Source organism: Guyanagaster necrorhizus, assembly GCF_019112545.1.
Source record: "Guyanagaster necrorhizus MCA 3950 unplaced genomic scaffold BT62scaffold_3, whole genome shotgun sequence".
Lineage (NCBI taxonomy): Eukaryota > Fungi > Basidiomycota > Agaricomycetes > Agaricales > Physalacriaceae > Guyanagaster > Guyanagaster necrorhizus.
Genome location: NW_025064882.1, coordinates 429,043 through 453,893, shown reverse-complemented (window position 1 = coordinate 453,893; position 24,851 = coordinate 429,043). Strand labels below are relative to the sequence as shown.

The window sequence follows — 24,851 nt, the reverse complement described above, 5'->3', positions numbered from 1 at the left end:
GCATCCGAATGTGTATGTCAGCAAATAGAGGCAAAGTCCACAGCAAAATTTCTAGACAGTACGCTTTCCTCCGACAAGCAAACCTCATGGGTATGTCACATCGCCCCTTCACATCTTCCATTTTCTTACCGCCATTTCCCTTCTGCAGCTCCGAAGAAAGGAAAGAAAATTTCGCTGAATGAATTCCTAGGCGACAGCGGTGAGTATTATCCCGCGCCCATTTGCTTGCTGACTGAGCGCTTTGCCATCCAGCCCTGGGATCATGGGCGGACGAGATGGACTCGCTGCCGTCTGCTCGTAAGCTATACGTGCCGTCTGCGATGGTGGGATTCTCACTGTGTTTGAGCAGCCGCTGCAAGGAACGACGACGACTATACTCGACCGGGAGACAGACACGGTCGACGTGATGATTTCCTATCGTCGCGACGTGCGTCACTTCCATTTCTGCTCTACCCTTTGCCTGACACGGATTACTGCAGCGGATCGTGTCTCTGGACCTCCTCGCGAAGATCTCCCACTCCCCGCTGCACCCCCATACACGGCTTTCATCGGGAATCTGGCGTTTGATTTGGTCGAATCCGAATTAGAGGATTTCTTTGCTGCCAACAAGGTTCCTCGTTCCGCGCTCCGTGTCATTGAATCTCACTCATCAAATGCCGTAGCCGAAATCTGTCAAAATTATCAAAGACAGAGATGACAAACCAAAAGGTTTCGGATACGTCGAATTCGAGGATTTGGACGGTTTAAAAGATGCTCTCTCGCGCAGCGGTTCTGTACGTTATGTCGGGTATAATGATGCCGTCCATACACACACTGACGTCGCGTGTGACAGAATTTCTCCGGCAGAACAATTCGTGTTAGTGTTGCCGAACCACGTCAGTCCTTTTCATTGGTGATAGGCATCTCTGTTATCTGACAGTATCCTTGTAGCTAAAGAACGTTCTGGCTTTGGTGGAGGAGACGATGGAAAATTTGACAATCCGTGGCGACGGGATGGGCCACTGCCTGACTTGCCGTCGCGAGACTCATCGCGCCGTCGATTCGATGGACCGCGTAGCGACGATAGGTTACCGAGTGTCTCCGAGAGCCCAAGCGACTGGCGTTCAAACATGCCATCACGCCCCGCCCATTCTCAGGATGATGGACCCGTTAAGCGTAGAAAAGATCTAGGATTTGAGGGATCAAGTGGTGCCGCTGATCGGGAGGATTCGTGGACGATAGGAAGCAAATTCAAACCATCAGAAGACAGTATCACTGGAAACCGGTTCGGTAGTGCCAGAGGTCGTGGGGACATGGGCCCACCTCGCGAGCCCGTTGGCGATGATTTTGACTGGCGAAAGCCTAGGTCGCAGGGCAGGAGCAGCACCTCCCGTACGCTCAATCATGTTATGCTTTTCAAAGATTGACGTTGGTGACAGCTACAAACTCGACCCCACCTACACCGCAAATGCGTCGCAAATTAGAGCTTTTGCCACGCTCGGGCAGCGCTTCTGGTACTCCCAGCCCCTTATCTTCACCGAAGATTGGCCCCACATCCTCTGTATCGTCATCTACCCGCTCTAACCCCTTCGGGGCGGCCAAGTATGTATTTTATGTCTGGCGGCTGCAACGTCAACTAATACATATCTCGTTTCATAGACCGGTCGATGTCTCTGGGCGTGAACAAGAGGTTATTGAACGCCTCGAAAAGGACCGTGAGCACAATCGTGAGCGACTGACAATGTCGCGCACCAACTCACGGAATGCATCCGAACGTCCTCCCATCAGCAGGAAAAGTACCCCACCGATTTCGTCCACTCCTTCATCTCCCCAGCCGTCTCATGCGATACCCAAACCAGCTGCCCCTTCGTCGAACGTACGTCCCTCCTTCAGTTTTGCCCATGCGGCGGCCAAAAGGGACAAAAAAGGTCAAGAGTCAGACCCACCAAAAGAGGACGCTGAGGTCGAGACAGTTACGGCGCAGGTGGCGGAGATAGAAGTTTGAAGCATGCTTCTATGTAGTCTTATTGTGCGAGTACTTATGCACTGTTATTATTGCTGTATGGCATGCACGATCAACTATGATTGATAGTTTTGTACGATCTACGACCATAATTCAAACAAGTTCAATGAACGTTGTTCATCTGCAGGTCCGGCTCACCCTTGCGCTCTCTCCCGGTACCCTTGAGGCTGGCCGTGTTTTGTACATCGGCTATTGTCTGTGGTCGCTTGTCCTTGCACCCATGTCCTACAATATATGTATGACCCCATATATTGTCCAAAAAGCTATCTCAAAGTGTAATTTGGACGCCAAGGAAACATGAGGAGATATAACCTACATAAACGGTTTCATCCACAGATCAGGATGTTAGGAACTAATGAAACAGATAGCATGTTCCCTTATGTCTCCTCAACCACTCTGCAGGTGCATTCTGAACTACAAAATTGAGGAAGAGTCACTCACTCGTAATCACACCTTGTGTATGTAGGACCAGTATCTGACAATTCACTATACGGTCAACATTCTCATGCCTAGCGGGCAAGTATTTGAGCGAAAGTATCCATGTACTTGGACGAAATCCAGCTGATCTGACGTTTCACGAAGGAAGCACTGCAGTTACCATAGTGACTTCATGTATCATTCCTCTCACAACGCGAGGCCGGGGTAACCGTGTATGTACACAAGTAGTGCAAGGAGACGCCAAATAAGGAGGATCAGATCCGGCCCTTGAGGTCGAACAATTGTACTGTGTTTACGTCCAGATTACCTCTGGCAACTTGTGTCGCCACCCAATGATGCAGGCTAGACGCTGAGTCACAGAACGAAGCTGCTCGAAAAAAAAATTCGCACAGGCGATATTTCGGGCATTATCGCTCCCATACTGATGGTGTAAATATGCTTGGATCAGTTGAAGGGACAAGATTTGCGCATCGTGAATGATGTACTTTTTCGGAACGTTATGCCTGGCACGGGCTACCTACCTATATGTAGATTCGGGATCAACAAATTTCATTCTTCCTCGCCCTGGAACAAGGGTCATTAGGCCGAAAGAATGAATGAAACGAGAAGGCACACCCTTGAATCGTACACCATTCTTTGATTCAAGTTCGGCTTCGTGTTGGCGCTTGATTCTTTCCAATTCCTTCCTTCTCTGCTCTGCTATTCGTTCATTCTCTTCTCTCTCGAGTCTTGCGTCGTACTCTTCTTCGGTTTCTTGCAACAGCGTTTCGTCCTTCTTCTTGTCTTTACTGCGCTTCTTTCGCTTGGACGTCTCGTTGCGACGCGAAGGCTCTGAATCTGTACTTGGAGAGCGCTGATGGGAGCGCCTCCTGCGGTCTTCGTTTTCTTTTTCTTCCGAAACGGAACGATCACGCTTTGAGGCTTGACACGACGTGAGGTTGATGGAGTGCCAGTCAAAAGGAAACCCACGTTGCTTTTTGCGAAGCTCAAGTTCGCCACAACTGGTGATTGTAACCGCGGTTGTGGGACGATCCTTCGTATCTACAGGGACGCCGACGATTTTTTTGACAACATCGTCGTAACCGCGAATGACCTTGCCGAATACGACGTGTTTTCCTGTGGCGCAAGTGAGTGTATGCTACGGCGAAAAGGGACATAACGCGCCATTCAAGTGGGGACATTCCCTCAGGGTGATGAAGAACTGAGAACCGTTGGTATTGGGACCTCTATTCGCCATGCAGAGCAAGGCTTCCGAGTCCAGAGGCCGGGTGAGGTCTTCGTCAGGGAACATACCTCCGTATATCGATTCGCCGCCGGTGCCGTTGCGCTTGGTGAAGTCTGTGGGAGGGTCAGATACGCCGATTTCGATAGAGAGGCACATACCTCCTCCTTGGATCATGAAATCCTTGATGCACCTGTGCAGGATGCTGTTTTTGTAGTAGAGCGGCACGCCAGACGAAGAAACGCCTTTCTCCCCAGTACATAGGGCTCTGAAGCTATAATAGTTGTGAACAAAGGATCCGTATGGTTGAACATTGAGCCCACTTTTCGCTTGTCTTCGGTGCAGTATCACCAAAAAGCTCAAAGATGACCCTATAATAAGTGCAGCGTCAGCATGAATCACACTGGCAGGGAAATCATGACAGGCTACCTGCCCAATGACTGGCCGTCGACAGAAAAGTCCATGAATACCCTTGGTCGGGACATCGTGTGTCGTGTGGTGGCAACTGGAAATCGAAGAGGAAGGAATCGCGGCCCTGCACAGACGCGCTCGGGGCTGCTTGGTAGTATTTTTATAAGGCTCTCACGGCCATGCATCCTTTGTCTTACCTATCTACTTCAGTTCTGCTACCTAACTTGACTTCGATTCGCTGTTGGCGTCACTAGCGACGCACAGGGCGTCAAGGCCGTCTGAATGCGCAAGTTCAACGTCGTTGTCCTTGGGGGTCCGTGTCGTTTTCCTGCAGGCCTATCGATGCCTTGCTGATCTCCGTTCCCGTGCAGCTGGAGGTGTGGGGAAGTCCGCGCTTACAGGTCCCGTTTTTGTGTTTCGTGCTGGTTGCGGGCTACGTCTGACCTCGTTGTATACAGTGCGATACATACGAGATGTGTTCATTGATTACTATGATCCCACAATTGAAGGTCGGTCGACTCGCAGTGGCTCATCGTTCCGGAGTTCATTGGGCGTTAGAGGAGTATCGACGAACTGTGAAACTTGATGGAGAATTGTCTACGGTACGTGTCTGTCGTCGTTCAGCGCCCATCGTCTTCACTCTGACACCGTAGAACGACGCTGTGCTTGCTTACTCTCTCGCATCGAATGCTCACTCATGTTTCTTTAGCTAGAAATATTGGATACTGCAGGCGCTGAACAGTTCACGAGTCTTAACGAAGTCTATATCAAGGTTCGTGTTATCACCCGCCATCCATGAAGCTCACTGACCACTTCGCAGGCAGGGCTGGGTTTTGTCCTTGTCTTCAGGCGAGTCAACGAACTGCCGTCTCCGACATGGTCTTACTTCGTCCCTAGCTTGACTCAAGAGGCCAGTTTAAAGGAGGTCGATCACCTGCGGCAGCAGATATACAGAATCAAAGGCGGAGATACTGTCAGATCGCCTTCTGCGCCTGGAACGCCGCCTTGCTCACGTCTACCAACAGGACATCCCTATCGTCGTTGTCGGCACCAAGCTTGATCTCGTCAACGAACGCGAAGTCCAGAAAGGTAAAATACAAGACCTTGCCAATCGGTGGGAACATCCATTCTATGAAACGTCCGCCAAACGGAACTGGCATGTGTCTGATGTGTTCGAGGATCTATTGAGACAGATGCGAAAGAGATACCCGCACGACGTCCCACCGAAGAAGAGACCGAAGAGAGGGAAAGATAGCTGCATCATCATGTAATGTTTTCTCCTTGTCAATTTGCTTACTTGCAGCTTCATACCTCATTTGCATTTGTTTTCGATCTACACATACCCTTCATGCTATGCGAACGAATATACCGTTATTTCACTTTACAAGGGACTAGTATACACACATAGTTATCTTCTCTTTCTAGCATATCTTGCTTTACTATAGACGGTTGGACAGCATGATTAAAACGGAAGAATTCGAATCCCGAGCTCCGGATGGCTGTGCATCTTATTTGGCTTGTCATGTGATCGGCTTCCGCGGCTTAGCGAAATTTTGCTGTCGTTCTTTGTTTTCTCCCATCACCATTCCCCTACATCCTTCACTTTATCCCACATTACAATGGTATGGTCCATTTCCATTTCTATGTTTCTCACCATTGACACTCTCGTAGAGTTATAATGGTTACAGCGGTGGCTATGGCGGCGGATATGGTGGAGGAGGATATGGTGGAGGAGGTTGGGGGGGTGGACATGACGACAAAATGTCAAATCTTGGCGGCGGTCTCCGCACTGTCGACTGGAGCAGCACCAAACTCGAGCATTTCGAGAAAAATTTCTACGTTGAAGATAAACGGGTAGCACAACGTAGCGAGCGGGACGTCGAGGATTTCAGAAAAGCCAAGGAAATCAGGGTCAGTCTGCATTTATTTCACTTTCAAAACGAGGCTGATGCATTGTTTCCATCAGGTGCAAGGTCGTGGAGTGCCAAGGCCTGTTACATCGTTTGAAGAAGTTGGCTTCCCAGATTACCTGATGACATCTATTCGCGCACAAGGTTTCTCTTCTCCTACACCCATTCAATGTCAAGCCTGGCCGATGGCCCTCAGTGGTCGTGACTTGGTTGCCATCGCCCAGACCGGAAGTGGGAAGACGATTTCTTTTGCTCTTCCGGCCATGCTACACATTAACGCGTAGGCTCTATCGTCGTTTACCTTTTATCATGAGCTCATCAATGATTTATAGCCAACCGCTCCTGTCTCCAGGAGATGGTCCCATTGCTCTCGTTTTGGCCCCCACTCGTGAGTTGGCTGTACAGATTCAGCAAGAATGCACCAAATTCGGGTATGATTAATACAAAATATCTCCATTTCGTGACTAATTTCCGGTTGCTCCCAGATCCAACTCCCGGATTCGAAATACCGCCATCTATGGTGGTGCCCCCAAAGGACCTCAAATTCGTGATCTGCAGCGTGGCGTGGAGATTGTCATTGCTACACCTGGGCGTCTTATCGACATGCTTGAAACCAACAAAACCAACTTGCGTCGAGTTACTTACTTGGTGATGGATGAAGCAGATCGCATGCTCGACATGGGTTTCGAACCCCAAATCCGTAAGATTGTGGGACAAATTCGTCCCGACCGGCAGACACTTATGTTCAGCGCTACGTGGCCTAAGGACGTTCAGAAACTGGCCAATGTAAGCATGCACCATTCCTGACCGTCGTCTGACACTGACATCGTCTCTTCAGGATTTCCTTCGAGACATGATCCAAGTCAACATCGGATCCATGGAGCTAACCGCAAATCATAACATTCAGCAAATCGTTGAAGTCTGCAGTGACTTTGAGAAACGAAGCAAGCTGGAACGTCATCTCGACAAGATTAGCTCGGAAAACGCAAAGGTTCTCATCTTTGTCGGCACCAAGCGTGTCGCAGATGATATTACGAAATATCTCCGGGAGGAAGGATGGCCGGCGCTGGCCATTCATGGAGATAAGGAACAGTTAGTCCCATCTTTCTTCTTGCAATGTTTTCACTTAAAATGCTTCCTTATCAGACGCGAGCGTGATTGGGTACTAGGAGAGTTCAAAGCCGGTCGTTCACCGATTCTTATAGCCACGGATGTCGCATCCCGTGGGCTTGGTACGTATTTCATTTTTACAAGCGCTATCGGGAGACCCTGGGGAGGTAGTCGCAAACGGTTTCAACGTTCTTCGTGCTGCCTGCCCTTCAACGGTAACTATTGCCGTGACCAACGCAATAACTCGATACCGTCTACAGTTTTGACTTTTAGATCGTGGGGCGCGTTTCCCGACATTGGACAGGCGTTCTAGATTCGACACGTGTAGCCGTCGAGAGGAATCCCTCTGACCTTTCCAGCCTGGTCCTTCGATGTGCTTCGACGCGCATGTGTAGGCTCAGCCCAACGAACATTTGCTGTAGTTCTTGGTATGGTAACGGTTACGGATCGTTTGGAGTTCCAGTCATTATTGGACTCGTCACGACTAATCTCCTCTCGGTTTTCGCGCGTAGAAGATCTTTGCCTGTCTATGTTCTGGACTCGTTGTACCTCAGTCCTTCTATCAAGGGCTGGGGTGGTCCCTAGGACTTTCTGTGCATTCTGGTAGTGGTTCCGAGGTGTTTCCCTGTTTTCCTTTTGTTTTGAGTTTTATTGCTCGAAGCGCTTGTTATCCCTGTTGGATTCCGTGCATGTTATTGACTGTCTTGTCCTCTTGTTTTCATGTTCTCTGCCACTTCATGTCGATCCGTGTATCTGTGTGTATTGGCTCGCATTGCTTGTATCCTGGCTCTGGCTTTCTTCTTCAGATGTCAAGGATGTAGGCTATGTCATCGTGAGTTCTCTCCTGTCAGCTGTTGACTATGTTAGTTCACCTGTTGTGCAGAACTATGATTTCCCCAACAATTGTGAAGATTACATTCACAGAATTGGAAGAACTGGGGTATGCTCCTTTTGGGTTCTCATCGGACATGGTATCTGACGATTCTTCCTAGCGTGCTGGCATGAAGGGAACATCGTTCACCTACTTCACCACTGACAACGCCAAGTCTGCCCGAGAGCTTGTGAACATTTTGAAGGAAGCTAAAGCAGTTGTACCCCCTCAACTCGAAGAAATGACTATGTATGGCGGCGGAGGCGGCCGAAGTATACATTCTGTTTTCTGGGCATGATGAGCCGCTAAACATTAACTGATAGGTCGTTACGGCGGTGGTGGTCGCGGTCGGGGAGGCGGCGGCGGACGATTCGGTGGAGGAGGTGGCGGCTATGGCGGTGGCGACAGTGGATATGGTGGAAGGAAAGATCGCTGGTAAGCGAGTGTGCTGTGCTTGTGCTGTCGTTATTTGTTGAGACTGTACCGGACTGTGTCTTTGAGCCGCTATTACGACCCAGGATAGATGTAGACTTGTACCTAGACATGCTTATTGTATGAAACTCGGATTAATATTTTGAGTCGCAGAGATTTTTGCTTCTTATCGTTACAATCACCTGGACCGGTTCCGAAGGTATTGCATCATCATATGGAACCCAATTACGCTGCGGGTCAACGGCAGTTCTTCTACCATATGCACCGTCACTTTCGCTGCACCTTCGCTGCGACTGTACGATACCTCCGAAAGGATTGACTTAAGGTTGGTAGCACCATCCAGCACATGCACACTTTTGGCGGAAGTACTTGGGTTATCTGCGTGGGATCCTCGGTTTAATGCGGTCGAGCTTCGCAGTATCGCCCATCGCCGTTGACAAGGAATAGAGGCTACTCGAACAAGTTTTATTGCTCACTGGCAGCTACTGCGGGACGCCGCCGCTCTCCTTTGGCGACTTGGTTGCTTTCTTTCACCGCTCTGTCGACGTCACTATCGGGCTCAGGCTGGTTACCCGTGAGCAGCACACGACCAACGGATATCTCTTTTGCAGTAACCATATGGATGACTCTTCGTGAAACTAGTACACGTTAATCTCGACGTATCTTTATCACAGACTGCCCCAGGTGATAACGACGCAGCATGAAAACGGGTGTCTCTCTTGATTTCCAACACGTTAGATCTCATTTCTAGATTGAATCCATGAGGAGGAGCTACAGGACTTGCGCAGCCAGCGCATGAACGGAACACGACAACTCTCTTTTGATTTCTAAAGGACTTTTGGAATCCTCTTACGAAAAGGCTGCCTGTAGATGTATAAAAGGATTGCATTTCATGGAAGTATACCCCCCAGGCTCTACCTCATCGTTGTCTGAACCAGTACAGAATGACGCTCCACTTGAACTCTCTGGCCCAACTCTCTGTCGCTCTCGCCGTTGCTGGAAACTTCCTCATGGCGTCTGGGTTCAATATCTCTCACACAGATAATGTAGGTCGTCCTCTCTCCTACGGACGACTCGGATATCCCTGACATTCGCATTTTACAGATTGTAGAGTACTTGCTTTTGCTGCTTTGTTATTTCCAACGGCAGCTGAGCTTGTGTCTTGTAGATACTATGGCCAGAACTCCTACGGCGCAACCAGCTCGGACGAATCTTTGTGGCAGCAAGACCTGGCCTTCTACTGTCAAGTAAGTTCACTAGTCTGCCATAATCTGGGGTCTAACGGCTCCGCCTCTCGTGCAGGATGACACTATAAATACGTTTCCGCTAGCCTTTTTGACTGTTTTCTTTGGGACTGACGGCCTTCCTGAAATTAACCTGGCCAATGTGAGTAGTTCAGCCTTCCTAAATTTGTCGGATTAATGTGTACGGATGCGCCTCCAGACGTGTAACTCTGTTGACTTTGCTGTCTTCAACGGTACAAGTCTAGCGAACTGTCAGTTCATGGCATCGGACATCCAGACATGCCAAGCAGCAGGGAAGATTGTCACCATGAGTCTTGGCGGTGCCACTGGCGCTGCTACATTTTCCAATGATTCACAGGCCGAGGAATTTGCGCAGACCATATGGGACCTCTTTTTAGGGGGATCAAGTGATACACGGCCATTCGGAGACGCAGTGTTGGACGGGTATGTTGTCAAGTTGAGAGAAGTTATTCCGAGTTGACAATCATTCGGCTTTAGAATCGACCTGGACATTGAGGGTGGAGGCAGTACTGGATTTGTGGCTTTCGTGAACATGATTCGATCGCTAGCTAGTGGAGCAGATAAGCAGTGAGTATCGATTCCCTTCACCCCCTTGTGCATATTATTGAGCTCTCGCAGGTACTACATTACTGCGGCACCACAATGCGTTTTTCCGGATGCATACTTGGGATCGGTTTTGGATTCGGCGGAGTTTGATGCTATATACGTTCAGGTATGAATAACATGGATTTGTACACACACAGAAAAACTCTTTAACGTAGAGACCGTTTCCAGTTCTACAACAACTGGTGTGGTCTCCAGAACTATGACAACGCAAACGTAATTCGTTCTTCACTCTCCATAAAATAATGTTCGCTAACCCATAATTTAGGCCTGGAATTTCGCCACTTGGTACGATTAAGTCACTTCCTTCCTTCTCACCGAATTCGCTCAACGACATGAAACGATAGGGACAACTGGGCTAAGACTACTTCGCCTAACCCCAACGTGAAAGTTTACATTGGTGCTCCTGCTTCCTCAACAGCTGCAGGGAGTGGCTATGTCGACGCTGCAACCTTGGCCACTATTGCGACAGAGACTCGTAGCCAGTATTCCTCTTTCGGTGGTATCATGTTTTGGGATGCTTCGCAAGCTTACGGTCTGTGTCATCTTCTCCGCCAGCTGATTCTAGCTTACCCGTTTTATCAGCTAACGGTCGCATTGACGTTACCGTTAAGAGCGCCCTCGCAGGAGGTGTTACTACGACATCGACTTCCACGACCACGACCACAACTTCCACAACCACACCTCCTACAACTACAACGACCACGACAACCTCAGCCACGACCACTACCTCATCCAGCGGAGGGAGCACAAGCTGCAATGGAGTCGCTGTTTGGAGTAGCACAACGACGGTGAGATTGATACACTCTCTCCTTCGAGTAAATAGTATCTCACATCACACAGTACGTGGGTGGAAACCAGGTTACTTATGATGGCCAGTTGTGGACTGCATCTTGGTGGACCTATAATGGTTGGTCGCAGTCTATATTTGTGTTTATAAAGAGTACTGACTGGTCGTCAAAATTATTCAGACACACCTGGAGGTGCGCATCATCTACTTCAAAGACTGATATCGTTTAGCTGCTCATACGTACTTTAGGTGCCGCAGGTGTCTGGGTTAGCAATGGCGACTGTGCGTCCCTAAACATCGCTTCCATTGTCACCACTGCCACCCCCGCCGCCACCTTGACCGACTCCCGACACGTCGTAGACAAAGCCCGAACGATCAACACGGTGGCGGTTCCAACTGAGACTTCAGCTTCTGTTGAAGCTACGTCGGCTCCTACTGGCAACGCTCGCATGAAGAGAGTCCACTACTCATCAGGGTTCTGATGCGTTCTTTTGTTATATCCATCTATGCTGAATCCTTTAGCTTCATATACCAATATACATTCTTTACACCCGCTCACTAAACTTCGTATACATGGAGTCCAAGATATTCTAAGTAGAACCTAATAACAATATACTAAAACAAACATGATAAGACAATCGTAGGCACATTCACAGATATATTACAGTACAACTCAACGTTTCCCTTTTCTTCTCTTGGTTGGCTTTTTCTTTCGACGCGACGGAGATGACTCCTCGGATATACCGTCGGCGTCTCGTGCCTCGTTCCTGAGGTGACCGCTCTCGTTTTCTTCAACGCCTTCCACGTAACCAACACCCATAAAGACTGGAGGACCACCAGCACCACCATGAGCTAAGAAACCTTGGTTCTTATTTCGTGTTCCGACTCCCACGAAAATGCCGTTTTCAAGGTCGTCTTCCTCATCACCATCAGCTTGAGCAAGCAATAACCGTTTATCTGCTTCCCATAATTCCTCACCCAGAGTCGGTCTCCGTTTAGAGGTTATTGAGACGGAAGAAGCCCACGACTGTGATACTGCAGAGGTAGACGCGACGCTACTACGACGAGCCTGTCCTTGTAGTTTCTTCGCCTGAGCGAGAAAAACATCCTTCCCAGTCTGCCTGGATGCTGGGCGGGGAACGAGATCGCTTTCAGGCTGAGAGGCTTGTAGGGACAATGGGTCTTCTTCGCTCGTTTCTTCATGGGGTGGGGGAGCAGGCATGGGCCGAGATTGCCTATAGGGTGGGCGTGGTTTGCGAGGAGATGGCGCCGGTAGTGGGGACACAGGCGGACGCTTGGCGAACACATCCACAGAAGATTTAGGCTTGTAAGGCGTCGCTGGCCGAGAAGGTGGCAAACGGGCGAGCGATTCTTCTCTTTCGTCATCCATGTTGACGACAGGATTGTCTGATTCATCCCGAATCGGGACTTCGTAGTCGAGGAAGCTCTGCCGATTTTCCAAGGGCGGAGTTGACGGCGGAGCGTCATCCAGGCTTGTGCCGTCATTGTCCGAACACAGAGAAGGCGTCGCGCCAGCAGGAACGTGTTGTACAGGTCGTGGTATGCGTGAAGGTGGTATGCGTGAAGGTGGTATGCGTGAAGATGGAGGTGGGCAAGGTCGTGTCACAGATGACGATGAAAACGGAGGAGTGTTCGCTGTGTTCTCAATTGTGGGTATGAAAGAAGTTGAGCTAGGGACCGAAGCAAAACTGGAATCAGACGGAGACGCAATAGTTCGCTTTTTGACAGCTGCATCTAGGGACGATTGAGAAGATGCATTAGTTTTACAAGGACGATAGTCACTCACCCGATTCATCCTGCAGGGTATTTTCACTGTTATTCCTCTTTCTCTTTGCTCCAGTAGGAATAGCATTATCGTCATTGCGATTCCTAATAGAAGACAAGAGAGTTGGCGGCTGCAAAGCAGTCGACGACATAGACGAGTGTAAACTGTCCATTCGCTGCGATAATCTACTGCCAGTAGAAAGGCTTCTATCTCTGAGGAAGTCGCTACTCTCATGACGAGACACAGGTACCGAAGGGCCATTAGACACTTTCCTGAGTCGCACGGTTTTCATTTCGTTCAAGAACGCAGCCATCTTATCTGGTGTGACGCCGACGGTCGGCATGCCCTGTCTTCGTGGAGCATATGAAGGATTTATAGGTGCCTCAGTAGGCATTGGCGCAGGTTTTAATGATGCTCTTGCTGAAACAAAAACCGGCGTACCAACTAATGTCGGCGCTCGTGTATTGAAAGAGGCCGGAGGTGGCGGTGGCGGAGGGGGTGGAGGGGGAGGGAAAGGAAGGGAGGGTGTAACATTGACGGGCCTTCGGGAGAGCTGAGTACGATAACCTGTATTAACATTCAACATGAAAGAAAGTAAAGTAAGCACCTCATCTTTCAATCTCATGATTTCCTCTTCTAGCATTCGTATTCGTTCCTTGTCGCTGTTCCTTTCTCTCTCCGCATCTTCAGCGTCTGCTTCAGTCGCTCTACGCTTTTCATTTCTTCGCTGTTTCTCCCGTGCAGCTACGAGTTCCCGTTCCTTACCTCGAACACGAATATGTCCTGAAGTGTCGCCATCCGCATTATCATCAAGGGCGCGGCCTTTGCCTTTTGCGCTGGCACTTATGCGCGGAGGGTGCTCGTCGTCATCGTCATCATCATCATCATCATCAGATACGCGCAAAGACCTTCCATCAGTGGATGTATTCCGGTTGGCAAATGTTCGCGTCAAAGGCTGGACGGTCGAGCGTTGAGGTGAAGTTTTCGGGAGGAGAATAGAAGGGCTTGCGTGGTCCCGCTCAACACGAAACCGACCAACAGCAGCCTTAACAGAAGGCACCATTGGCGGACGAAAACGCGAAGGACCAGACTCGTCAACCTGTTTGGCAGGAGTTGGGCTAACGACGTTGGGTTTGAACCGTACATGCCTTTCATCGACACTTTCGGGAACCAGTGACGGTGAGCGAGGAAACAGGGACCCTGGCATAGTAATCGACGGTCTGCGACGAAGAGCAGCCGGAAGAGGGGGGGGTGATGGAGATGGAGAAGTAGAGTGCTCAGATGCCGAAAGCACTGTCAAGTTGACGTGAGTTCGACATTATTGTCGTAACGCCAGGCGTACCTTCATCCATGTTGTCTATGTACTTTCCCCTCTGTTTGACGCGTTTCTTGGTAGTCGGTATAGGTTTAGCGCGGGCCAGCGAGCGCCGATATTTCCGCCCCTCGCTGTGGTTGTCGTCGTCCTCGGAGGCATACTCGTCCTCTTGAACAATATTGGTCCTGCAAGATGTGTTACGGGCCCTGGGCGCCTCGTCGACGCGTGGTGTAGCAGGTCGGTCTTGATGCTGCCAAGAATAAAAATTCAAGTCAAGTTAACCTTAATGACTTCAAGGTGAAGAAAAGGCGGCGGCGCACTAGCGTGACTGTCCCTCCAGTGGCATTGGTGATAAAAGCATCGACCTCATTGGATAAATAATTGAAAACGCCTGATAGAAGTCCTGATGAAAGAGGGTTTCGCTCGCCCATTGGCGATGGTGGTGGTAAAGTGTCGACGGCCTTGGTAAACATACAAAAACATCAAACTTATTGCTGACAAATCACCGGATGTAGAACTCTTTACCTTTAACCACCATGTCGCTTTCAGATTGGACAGATTGGAATCAGGCCGCCGTCGTTCGTCTTAAGAGCCACGGAGTCCAGAATATTGATCTGTCTGTCACTTACCTTATGTTGTCCTTGTTGCAGAAAGTACCAATGCATTTGCCAGTTCAACTTTCCCTTCGTCGTCACTCGCCGCTGTTCTTGTGCTTCTTTACGAGGATGCTGGTCGACTGCGCGTACTGCTGACGACTCGGTCTAAGCTATTGAGGACTCATGCTGGACAGACCGCTCTGCCAGGTGGCAGGGTAGATGATACAGACCGGGATCTTACCCATACAGCCGTGAGCTTTTTTCTGTTTGGGTAAATGTCTCTCCCTCACGTATGGATTACAAGTATAGGGAAGCACACGAGGAAGTCGGCCTTCCGTTAGGTTGCCCTCACATCCAAACGTTGTGTACCTTCGAACCATTCCTGTCGCTCCACAGACTGCTTGTCACCCCGGTTGTTGCCTTGTTGACCGACAACAGCGTTCTGGAAGGACTGACCGCTTCTGAAGGCGAAGTGTCTCGTATATTTAGTCATCCTCTGGAAGCCCTCCTTGATCCGATGATTGTGAAAGATGACGCCTTAGCCGCGTTCGGTTCGGAAGACTGGTTTTATGAAAACGAACTCCATGTGAGTCTCAATTTCCGTGTCAATAAGACACCATTGACAAGTATACCAGAATACAACTGACTCCTTGGTCCCACTCTTGGGGAACACACCGTATCGTATGCATCGGTTCCGAAGTACTGCGTCACCTGTCAAAGGTCTCACCTCGGATATTCTGGTATGTTCCCTTTCAGCGGTTAATCTACCATTTCATCATCTCTTCCCAGATTTCTGTTGCCCAACTCGCATTTGATAAAGAGCCAACATACGAACGCTATGCCCCAGCCCAGCCGCACGGATTCCAAAATATAATTGCTATTGTTCGACAACAAATGCCATCAAATGTCAAGTCTGTATAGAGGGTGTTTTATATCAAGCAGAGTCCTTGTTTTAGAACCGGTGTGAACGCCAACGCTTGTTAACTGTACCTTATAAAAGTTTATACATCTAATTGCGGGCTGTCCTGAACTTAGGGACATGCACTAAAAACAATCTGGTGCAATTCAAACATGACAAGGTGCTTCGCTGTAGCATGCCATCCAGCACTATTGAACCTACTCATCGTCAAATACGTTCTGGAGAAGAAAATTATTCATAGCACTAATTAACTTTAGGACAAGCAAGGATGCAGTCAAGAAAGATTCGAGTTTCACTGTGTCTTGGGCATCATCAGCATCGAAAATAGGGCAGATAGTTGCGAATTCCTCACAGCCCTCTGTTTATTTTTGTGCGCCACCGACAAGAAAAGCTCCTCGAGCTGTTCTTGAAGTCGGCGGCGTTCTTTCTCGAGATAAACATTCTCTCTATGGATGGCGTCGAGAATCTTTTTCAATTTCCCGGCCTCGATTTCTAATGGTCCGTTAGAGGAATGTACTTTTTGCAACGAGTTGTTTTGGGAAGTATGTGCTGGACTTGCACGGTGCAGATGAACTATCCGTTTCCAGGGTGGCGGCGAGAACGAGGCTATGATGTCGTTCACAATGCTTGAGCTGTGCCATGAGCATTTGAGAGCGTCGGACGGGAATGGGTCATCTCTGTCCTTGTGTCGCCACATCTGGGGACTGATTACAGATAAGCCACGCCCATTAACAGTGTGGGCTTGAGGTCTCTGATGCTGCACATAGGTGAGGTCGGTTTGAAACATTACAAACGAAATTGAGAAGGGGGATGAAAAGCGAGGTTAGCTGTTGCGTACGCTTATATATACTCAACCTTCTCCAAGACCCCGAATCAATGGCCACCGGATTGGAATCGGGAAAGTTAATATTAATGACCACGCCATCAGATACATACAGCTTCTTGAAGCGGATTAATGGATTCTGGTACGGCGAATGGCTTTGTTGAGTTAATAACTTGAAGACTTATCACGGCAACGGAATAAGTGGACCTTGAGAATGCGTCGCGTCCGTTGATTCCTGTAAGGATTTTGCTTTAAATAAGTTTCTGTTAAATAAATAATTTCAAGTCCATTGATTCGCATTCGGACAAGACATATGTAAGCTATGACGATAGGCGGCGGCACGTGGCGGTGTTATCCCTTACAGTGACCACAACAATCTACACATCGACCGCAAACGCAGCCTCATTCTGCTGCGGTCTGCTCTGCCACACTCACGCCAATTACGCCAATTACGTTCTTGCTCATCAACTACCATCACTACAACTAAGCCAGAGAGGCTGACGGACATTTCCAACAGCCCTTCTCACCGACGACAGTAACGACAGTCCGACACTAAAGCAGTGACATCATGCCCGTACTTGACAAGATTAAAGACGGTTTCGAAAGAATTTTGCCCTCGGGTGGTAGCAGGAAACATACGATACCACCACTATCGTCTACGGGGATATCGAGTCTGGGTAGCGGAGGGATAGGGCATGCGAGATTCGAGGACGACGTGAGTGTTGGCCATCGTTCACCAATGCCTTCCCAGTTTCCTTTCACCCACTGCTGAGCATGATGTCTGCCAAACGTAACATGAACCCAACTGCACGATTACATAAGCGTTCATGTTTCTTCACCTCCATCTGCAGTAAGGTGCATGGGCGAGGGCACCAGCGCACTCGTATTCCTACTCTTCGTTCCCCTCATATGGGTTCTCTGGCTCTATGTTCGCATCCTTTTCTACTGTTTTCGCTCCTTTCAATGTGCCATGTGCTGATCAGACGCGTCGTCTAGATGATCATCTCCAAACCAGCCATCGTATTCCACGCCTCCCAAATATTCTTCAACTTTCTAGCAATGGCATGTTTTGCTAGCGTCGCCTCTTTCCAAGCAAAATGGGATGTGGGACCATGTGAGTGTGGGCGCTGACGCGTACTGGGTCCGCAGGAGACTGATTCTTTCCCCGCAGCTGGGCTATCGTCCTTCACTCTCTTCCTTACAGTTCTAGGCATACTTGTCGCGTCAGTAATGATGGCAGTGCCTGTTATTTACGAAAAATACGACAAACTTGCAACCTTGGCGCGCGCGATGAAGGTTCTGAGAGTGAGCTTCATACTAACGGGGGCAGAGACATCTCTCAGTTTATTGATTGCGTATGTACCCTATTATCCGATGGTTTCTTCATTAACGCTGGGGTTTAGGTTCGTTGTCACCATCTCAGCTTGGACCGAAGCCGGATGCAAAGATGCTGACAATGACCCAAATGCCGACAAGGGTGACAATTTCAAGAATGGCCTTCCGGGTTGGTGTAATACCAAGAAGGCTGGTGCCATCTTTCTATGGCTCGCCTTTGGTGCGTGTTTCATTCTTATGTTTGTTTCCGTTTTTTACTGATCTCTCATTCCGCAGTCTTCTGGACGGCTTCTCTTGGATTATTGATTTGGGAATGGAGAAAAAGTGGCGGCCGGCCTTTGAGAGGCAGGAAACCTCAAGACGAGCCATTTGCTCCTCCCATGGACCATGAGTCGGTCACTCAGTATGATGAGGATGAGGATGACAGTACCAGTATCGCCCGTCCTGCACGGCCAACCGGTGGCACCTCGGCCCAGGACCCATTCTCCGATACCAATCGATACAGTGCAGCAAGTGCCCAGCGACCAGTGTCAACGGCATATTCAGGCCGACCCAGTATGGACCAATACGGAGCGTTTTCTGATCCCGCACCAAGTGGATACTCTGCTGGGTATAGCTCGTCGCCGTACACCAGTACTACAACACCCAGTTCGTTCGCCCCGGTGTTACCTGAGCCCGACTTGGGTCCTAAAGTTAGCCGAACGATGCAGTATGCCGACCCGTATGCCAAGGTGAAAGCTACGCTTGGGCAAGGTCAACAACCCGTCGCCCAATATGGGGGATCAACGCCACCTAGTTATGATGCTTATGGTGGGGGTTATCGGTAGATGTTGCACTGGATGGGAAGTATGTACGCATACTAATACCTTGACGGACTGATACATTTAGTCGATAGTTTATTTTGCCTGCTCTTTCTTTTTTTTTTTGTTTGTCATGTTTCAATTTTGATGAGGTGTACGCCTAATAACTTATTGCGACATATTGATTATCAACTGCGGGACCGGGGCCCAGGCGCTAACGACAATACTATGCGTCGCATCGTTTCCGACTGCAGTAGCGATATGACAGTATTGACTGCCGTGGATAAATTCGTTCATACTGAGGCTGCAACTTTCCTCTGACGTGTTACTTTTATACTGGTTGTCGATGGCGCAGCAGCTCATTCCTTACCTTTAATCCGGACTGAGGTGGTTCACTACTACTAATAGAAATTTCTTGGATCATTTTCTTACGACAATGTACGTCTTATTTAATATTCTCAGCTCAGAATGACCGACAGGCTGCGTATCTCAAAGGCGCACACTGGCTATGGTGGCGCCGGCGGTCGTTTATAAGAGACTTAGTCGGTAATCCTTATTTACCCTTTCGGGTCCACGAGATCGTGGACTCTGCACCTTTGCCTCGGATTTCAGCCCCCCTGAAAGATATTCATGCAGACGCACGATATGAAGGAGACGGGTATCTTACCAGGCTTCAAGTTGCCGAGTTTTGACACCGTCAGATGGCATGCTTCTCTCTTTGGCAAACATCCATCACTGGATTTCTCCCCCTCGATTTGACGGTCGTTGTATACGTCGGATCCGACGCAGATGCAAGGCACAGTTGTAATACTGTACATGGTACGATTACTAGGTCATGCGAAGTTGTTGCTGCCTACTAACTGTTCTGCTAGAGTATGAGGCTTTTAGACGAGCCGTATTCTCATAGAAACAAGATGTGAGCACCTGCCTTTTTCCATTCAGCCATATTCGTGCTTACTAGCTTCTTGGTAGTAGGTATACACATCTTTCAAATTGGAGTGCATCGAAGATATCCGACGTCCATTTTTCACCCCGTCGCAACCGTAAGTCACTATTATCCTTCAAGAATGGTTTCATGGGCTCGAACATGAATCTTGCCCTTTGATGTGCATATCGACGGCCAAAGGATTGATGACCATATTTTTCTAGAGCATTAGGGCAAAATTGTATCGGCGTTGAGGAATTTAGTTCTTCTCAGTACGCATGGGTGTTCTCATTCGGAACTAATGACATAGGGGCCCCAGATGTCACGATATCAATCAATATCTACCTCTTCGACACTACCGCATGCAGAAATGTCGTTGACTCTGAAATTAGCATCGTGCGTTATTTCTTATCGCTGATGGCCCATATTGCAGACTCATAGTTTCTGTAACTTACTCAGTGTGTTGCACACTGTGTGACACTCATCGTCATGAATGGCCTTATTTTTTGGCTGAGGAATTGAGAATACCTCAAGGTATGTGATACATTTCCATCAGGTCTGGACTGGCACTTATGCTTTTGATGTAGCAGACTGCTGTGAAATCAACAGCACCAATGAGCATTACAAGCCGGCATGCAGTGCCGGCTGTGAAAACACCAACAATAATACCGTTGGTGCAACGCCAAAATGTAAGATATTAGTGATATTCTGGTTCAGTCGCTGACGCTCAAACTATGGTTCTTCAGTTTTGTTGCGGTCGTGACATCAAACCTGATAGCCTTCAATTGCTTTGTAGGCGTTGTTGGCATGCCACTCTTAAGACGTATGTACCGGTGCCCTTCTTGTCACTTACTGCGAAGCTTATCTCGCGGAAAGCATGGTTTTGGGCGCCCGACCACGGTCTAGGAGATCTCAGCTTCGGCACTAATTTAGCAAAAGCTTAGCAGAGTCGTTGTCGTAGCATGCCTCGTGATGTAGGTTTTATCTCTGTTTTTCTCCTCAGCACTCACAAAGAGTTTGCCTCAGAATATCGCGAGGTGTTGGAAAATCAAGTAACCCAGGGCATTGAAATTTGAAGCCTCATGTTCTGTCTTAAGCTACCGCCAATTTTGTGGCTAGGTAGAAAATGTAGAGTTTGCTTCATAGCGTGGTGTGATGATGGCTCAGCCCTTTAATGCTTAGCATGATACCAGATGGATCATGGATCATTTATCGTGTTGATTTACTGCAACACGCTGAATTTCTGTAAGGGGCAACAAATAAGATTGAGTCAAAAGTGAATCTACGCCATTTGACCCGGCGATCATAGCTTGTTGTCTATTTACTTCCATTCTTCTATCTCTTGACTTCGATTGTCCTTACCAGTGGACTCCGCTTTTCGGACTTGTAGAAAAAGACTGTCTTGCTTGCGAATACTCTTCAGCCTTCGTGGTAGACCCATGGGCGAATGTCGGAGCGACGGTGCTCGTCATTGCTGTCCATTCTGAATCTGTCTTTCTACTAACGCATATAAGGCCTTGACGGCTTTCAATGCCTTTGACAGCTGACAATAGGCCCAGGTGTGCTACCGACTTTTCTATCCAGTATGCGCATAGTGGCAAGTTCTAAATTTGAGCTAGCTTCGTGGTCGAACCCGAGCATACGAACATCTTCGTCGAAGAATCGGCGGTTCCGTGACTTCTGTATCGACCACACCCGAGCCGATAGTTTCATGGAATGCTGGTGCCTTGACTTAGCTCGTTGGGCGGGTCAAAGGTAGAATACATTCCGCAACTGCGCAAAGTTGCTGCGCCGCAAGTATTTCATAACGTTTATGACCTTCGTCTGCCACTCTCTTTTCTTCACAACATGGCCTTTCTTTCAGTGCGGCGGTCCTTCAGCATTCTCGCCGTCTTAACGATCTTCTTTCTGCTGTCTGGGACAGCTTACAACTTTCATGATCGTTCGACTCGCGGACTATCCACACAATATGGGTATGCGAGTCAGCGTATCGAAGAGAACAGGCGTTTGTCCACGAGAGATGGGACTCGGTCACTTCCGAGTGCTGCATGGATCCCGCTCAGCTTGAGCGAGTGTATTTTTGGCATGCCCGCCTACTACGCGCCTTGCGTAGCGCAAAAACTGTCGAAAAAGGTGTTGTACGCTGAGGAACTACTATACCCAGCGTTCGAGATCCGACAGCCACATTTTGCGACCGAGGAACACAAGGATCGCTGGCGAAACGCCGCTTTGAGAGTGAAAGAGCGTGGGACGCTGCAAGACAGTGGGTGGCTTGTGTATAAAGGTCAATCGGGCCAGAATTTCGTGAGTTGTTCTCCGATAATTCACAACTGGTATATAAAGATCAATTATAGGTGTTTGGAAATGTCTCTTACGCACACCCGAAACGATATGATAGTTGGTCTCCAGAAGCCTGTATGGGAAGCCTCGTGTCGTCCGAAGATATCCGTTCGTTCGATCCAGCGCAAGCGCTCGCTGTCCCTGGTCATCCTGTGATTCGAAAAAGCGCCATAGTGGTCCTTTCCCCGGACTCCAACTCTTTTCAGCATCATCTTGACCGTGTCACACATGTCCTGATGCAAGGCTCGTCTCTCATCTTTGGAGAACGCCCGCATGTAATTACAGGCAAACACGGCAGTGCCTTTGTAGATCAGTTATGGGAAAGTCTGGGATACCGTCCGGAACGTGTCCTGCATAGCCAAAGAGATGATACATATGCTGAAAAGCTGATTTTTTCATGTCGTGCGGTATTGGTGCATCCCTGGTTGTCGCTGAAGACCCTCGAGGCTTTCTCGATTGATTACATGAAGAAGTCTTCAACGCGAAATAAAGTGCGTGGCTTTAGTCAGTTTGTTTCTTTCATATCATAACGACCTACTCAGATCGTATATATGTCGCGATCCAACGGACGTGCAAAAAACGGTGGCCGTAGGGTTCTTAATGAGCCGGACCTTCTTAATGCAATCAGGACATTACTTGAAGAGAGGGCCAAGGGCGAAGAACTTGTAGTATTTAACGAGAACGACTTTGCAACCGCCTCTGACCTTTTCAAATGGTTCAACGACAATGTTATGGCCGTCATCGGTCCGCACGGAGGCGCGATGTATCACCATCGTTGGGCCGCAAGAGGGACACTCGTAATCGAGTTCATGCCCACCAGCTTCACATCGATGGCTATATTCGAGGAAGCCTCCGTGCTTTCTCAGACATATGCGGCGGTGGTTGTTGAGCCAAGTGGATCGAGTGGGAAGGACATGAACATTGATCCCGAGCATGTCCTGTCGCTTCTTAGCAGACATCTAGGTGTTCCCATGCGGAGACCTCGTCATGCGGAGCACATGGGATTTTTGTCTGGCGAGGCTCATGACGATGTCAATGGTGGTCAGGACGAGGGTTCCTTAGCGGAGGATCCGTTGAAATTCAGCTACCAGTGGGGTGGTAAGGAACTTGGCTTGTAAGTTATGGCTGTAAAGTACTTGGTAGAAATTACTTAATAATAAATTTTTGTAATACTAGTACTTTCATTTCATTAATTATGCAACCGTACAACAGTGGTCGCAATGAAGGGTTGCTAACAGGCATATTCCCCTTGCTACTTGCATAATGCATAGATGCTCAGAGAGTATCATCCAGTTCATGAAGGTACCAGATTCCAAACTTGGTAACCAAATCGAGGGTCCGCGACGGAGATCACGCGAGCAGCTTAAATAGTTTCACTCATGCAAGGTGTACAAGATAAGAACAGCCATGCCATTCCCCCTACTCGAGTTTCCCAACGAACTTCTATACAAGATATTCAGAGAACACTTTGACGATGACCAAGTTCCAGAGCTGTTCACGATTTCTCTTACGTGCAGACGCCTGCACGATATTTGTCTCACGCATTATCTGTCTCGCTTTGGGATCAGTCATCCTACAGAAACATGTAGATTTACCCTTCGAAACTTCACAGAGTCGCGTCCAGATGCGATATCTGGTCTTCGGGTCGCACTGTTTGTGCAATCGATCCACCATCTCTTCTGCACATTCGACGATGCGCTTCTGGAAAGTGAAGCGCCTTCCCCGGCTGCTATCATTACAACCGTCAGACGGCTGCAGAGTCTTCTCCTGAAGCTCAAGTCTGTCAATAAGATAACGTTGAGGTTTCGCGGCAGGGACTGGAACAATGGTAGTGTTAACGTTACAGATACATTGCTAACTTTATGGTCATCTGCCATTGGCGATCTCCTCAATCTGGCGCTCGAAAAATCGTGCACATCTCTGTGTATGATAGACGGTAAAGTAATGAACTACGCCTATCAATTCTCTCGCGCAGGACGAGGCTACCCATCGAATGTCCTGACCACCAGGCGAACGGCTGTCCGGGGGCCAGATTGGACGTTTCGGCGCGTCAAGCAGGGTACGTCGACTATCCTCGTTGACGAAGCCACCATTCCTAATGGTTTACACACCTTGGACATCCAATCCTCGATGCTTTTACTCCCTCCACTTTCCAACTGGGCGCTCTCCGTTCTGACTGTCATTACTTCTTTGACTATCTCCCATATCAGACTTGCTGGACATATGTGGACCGCGCTGCTTCCCACAGTCGCTCAGTACGCGTCGGGTATCCAAGAGCTGCGTGTCGCTGGGTGCCCAGATATCGTCATTGATGATCTCGTCGCGTTTCTCGCACTATTACCCGAGTTAAAGACACTCGTGCTGTCTGATGAGGAGCAGTACATACCTGGGCCATCTGCGCCTGTTCCGAAATTGACGGAGTTGGAGTGCATCCAGGCTCCGTGGAGGATTCTCCTACACATTGTGCAAGGGTCTCTACCAAGTTTGAAGGAGGTGCGGACGTTCCCCAGATGCACACCAAGAAGAGGATTGGATTGGGAGGGGACGGGTGCGGTGTTGAGGGTGATGAGAGAGTGTTTCAGAGAGCAGGAAATCAGGCCCGTGGTGATCATACGGGTTCGGGTTGATAAGGGATGGCTGTCAAGAGTCGAGACTAGGCCATCGAATGGCGTACGATTGACGCTGAGACTTGTGAAGGTGGTGGAAATGGAGCTGCTGGAAGTGAAGGTTGGTGTTGGAGTCCTAGCGGCATGGCTTGGAAGTGCTTTTGACGCAGTCAGAGAAATCAGAATATTTGGAATGGTACAAACATGTTGTGGAAACACAGAGGACATTGAGGAAGCGGTGAGGAAAGAGGTTAAGCTGGTTGGGAGGATAGTCGTGGAAGAACAAGCAGACCACTAGTGTATATATGGCAAAGTTTTTATTCAGGGATATCCTTTTGCTCGACAGTGAGTG

General features: G+C 48.9%; 12 protein-coding genes across 12 annotated transcripts; 9 read left to right on the top strand and 3 right to left on the bottom strand.

Annotated features, from left to right (window-relative positions):
- Window positions 1-42: 42 nt before the first annotated feature.
- Window positions 43-2,087, top strand: BT62DRAFT_941657 (uncharacterized protein). The gene is made up of 10 exons (XM_043187801.1): window positions 43-90; window positions 149-199; window positions 253-297; window positions 350-427; window positions 480-610; window positions 663-773; window positions 833-875; window positions 931-1,371; window positions 1,419-1,581; window positions 1,639-2,087. The coding sequence occupies exons 1-10, from the start codon at window positions 87-89 to the stop codon at window positions 1,982-1,984; spliced, it is 1,413 nt and encodes a 470-aa protein (XP_043044510.1). The 5' UTR covers window positions 43-86; the 3' UTR covers window positions 1,985-2,087.
- Window positions 2,088-2,577: 490 nt separating this feature from the next.
- BT62DRAFT_984296 (uncharacterized protein) lies at window positions 2,578-4,214 on the bottom strand. Its single transcript, XM_043189850.1, has 6 exons — window positions 4,092-4,214; window positions 3,986-4,033; window positions 3,824-3,936; window positions 3,605-3,778; window positions 3,056-3,556; window positions 2,578-3,004 (listed from the first exon to the last, which is right to left on the bottom strand). Exons 1-6 carry the CDS (start codon window positions 4,145-4,147, stop codon window positions 2,958-2,960), a joined length of 939 nt encoding a protein of 312 aa, XP_043044509.1. The 5' UTR covers window positions 4,148-4,214; the 3' UTR covers window positions 2,578-2,957.
- Window positions 4,215-4,355: 141 nt separating this feature from the next.
- BT62DRAFT_882689 (uncharacterized protein) lies at window positions 4,356-5,344 on the top strand (the record flags this gene model as incomplete). Its single annotated transcript, XM_043182714.1, has 7 exons — window positions 4,356-4,386; window positions 4,445-4,474; window positions 4,532-4,582; window positions 4,632-4,675; window positions 4,783-4,845; window positions 4,894-5,046; window positions 5,099-5,344. 7 exons carry the CDS (start codon window positions 4,356-4,358, stop codon window positions 5,342-5,344), a joined length of 618 nt encoding a protein of 205 aa, XP_043044508.1.
- Window positions 5,345-5,616: 272 nt separating this feature from the next.
- On the top strand, window positions 5,617-7,750 carry BT62DRAFT_390815 (RNA helicase). The gene is made up of 7 exons (XM_043180758.1): window positions 5,617-5,695; window positions 5,745-5,984; window positions 6,040-6,263; window positions 6,316-6,414; window positions 6,469-6,769; window positions 6,822-7,075; window positions 7,130-7,750. The coding sequence occupies exons 1-7, from the start codon at window positions 5,693-5,695 to the stop codon at window positions 7,404-7,406; spliced, it is 1,398 nt and encodes a 465-aa protein (XP_043044507.1). The 5' UTR covers window positions 5,617-5,692; the 3' UTR covers window positions 7,407-7,750.
- An 80-nt stretch (window positions 7,751-7,830) lies between these two features.
- BT62DRAFT_1000242 (uncharacterized protein) lies at window positions 7,831-9,048 on the top strand (the record flags this gene model as incomplete). Its single annotated transcript, XM_043176631.1, has 7 exons — window positions 7,831-7,848; window positions 7,908-7,925; window positions 7,977-8,033; window positions 8,086-8,236; window positions 8,288-8,399; window positions 8,596-8,828; window positions 8,879-9,048. The coding sequence occupies 7 exons, from the start codon at window positions 7,831-7,833 to the stop codon at window positions 9,046-9,048; spliced, it is 759 nt and encodes a 252-aa protein (XP_043044506.1).
- Window positions 9,049-9,340: 292 nt separating this feature from the next.
- On the top strand, window positions 9,341-11,536 carry BT62DRAFT_1071612 (glycoside hydrolase; the record flags this gene model as incomplete). Its single annotated transcript, XM_043178783.1, has 14 exons — window positions 9,341-9,442; window positions 9,501-9,508; window positions 9,565-9,643; window positions 9,699-9,782; window positions 9,840-10,084; window positions 10,139-10,228; window positions 10,280-10,373; window positions 10,436-10,480; window positions 10,533-10,552; window positions 10,612-10,799; window positions 10,850-11,055; window positions 11,108-11,174; window positions 11,236-11,247; window positions 11,304-11,536. 14 exons carry the CDS (start codon window positions 9,341-9,343, stop codon window positions 11,534-11,536), a joined length of 1,473 nt encoding a protein of 490 aa, XP_043044505.1.
- Window positions 11,537-11,631: 95 nt separating this feature from the next.
- Window positions 11,632-14,309, bottom strand: BT62DRAFT_390883 (uncharacterized protein). The gene is made up of 4 exons (XM_043180759.1): window positions 14,183-14,309; window positions 13,448-14,133; window positions 12,862-13,393; window positions 11,632-12,803 (listed from the first exon to the last, which is right to left on the bottom strand). The coding sequence occupies exons 1-4, from the start codon at window positions 14,190-14,192 to the stop codon at window positions 11,728-11,730; spliced, it is 2,304 nt and encodes a 767-aa protein (XP_043044504.1). The 5' UTR covers window positions 14,193-14,309; the 3' UTR covers window positions 11,632-11,727.
- A 382-nt stretch (window positions 14,310-14,691) lies between these two features.
- Window positions 14,692-15,790, top strand: BT62DRAFT_984293 (uncharacterized protein; the record flags this gene model as incomplete). The annotated part of the gene is made up of 5 exons (XM_043189849.1): window positions 14,692-14,771; window positions 14,828-15,002; window positions 15,056-15,337; window positions 15,387-15,491; window positions 15,541-15,790. The coding sequence occupies 5 exons, from the start codon at window positions 14,692-14,694 to the stop codon at window positions 15,670-15,672; spliced, it is 774 nt and encodes a 257-aa protein (XP_043044503.1). The 3' UTR covers window positions 15,673-15,790.
- Window positions 15,791-15,962: 172 nt separating this feature from the next.
- On the bottom strand, window positions 15,963-16,457 carry BT62DRAFT_1071609 (uncharacterized protein; the record flags this gene model as incomplete). The annotated part of the gene is made up of 1 exon (XM_043178782.1): window positions 15,963-16,457. The coding sequence occupies one exon, from the start codon at window positions 16,455-16,457 to the stop codon at window positions 15,963-15,965; it is 495 nt and encodes a 164-aa protein (XP_043044502.1).
- A 757-nt stretch (window positions 16,458-17,214) lies between these two features.
- Window positions 17,215-18,917, top strand: BT62DRAFT_390302 (uncharacterized protein). Its single transcript, XM_043180756.1, has 5 exons — window positions 17,215-17,421; window positions 17,490-17,607; window positions 17,665-17,848; window positions 17,897-18,048; window positions 18,105-18,917. The coding sequence occupies exons 1-5, from the start codon at window positions 17,353-17,355 to the stop codon at window positions 18,653-18,655; spliced, it is 1,074 nt and encodes a 357-aa protein (XP_043044501.1). The 5' UTR covers window positions 17,215-17,352; the 3' UTR covers window positions 18,656-18,917.
- A 2,142-nt stretch (window positions 18,918-21,059) lies between these two features.
- BT62DRAFT_1071606 (uncharacterized protein) lies at window positions 21,060-23,108 on the top strand. The gene is made up of 3 exons (XM_043178781.1): window positions 21,060-21,857; window positions 21,908-22,384; window positions 22,436-23,108. The coding sequence occupies exons 1-3, from the start codon at window positions 21,402-21,404 to the stop codon at window positions 23,009-23,011; spliced, it is 1,509 nt and encodes a 502-aa protein (XP_043044500.1). The 5' UTR covers window positions 21,060-21,401; the 3' UTR covers window positions 23,012-23,108.
- Window positions 23,109-23,255: 147 nt separating this feature from the next.
- Window positions 23,256-24,837, top strand: BT62DRAFT_926657 (uncharacterized protein). The gene has a single exon (XM_043185089.1). It carries the CDS (start codon window positions 23,301-23,303, stop codon window positions 24,795-24,797), a length of 1,497 nt encoding a protein of 498 aa, XP_043044499.1. The 5' UTR covers window positions 23,256-23,300; the 3' UTR covers window positions 24,798-24,837.
- Window positions 24,838-24,851: the final 14 nt, after the last annotated feature.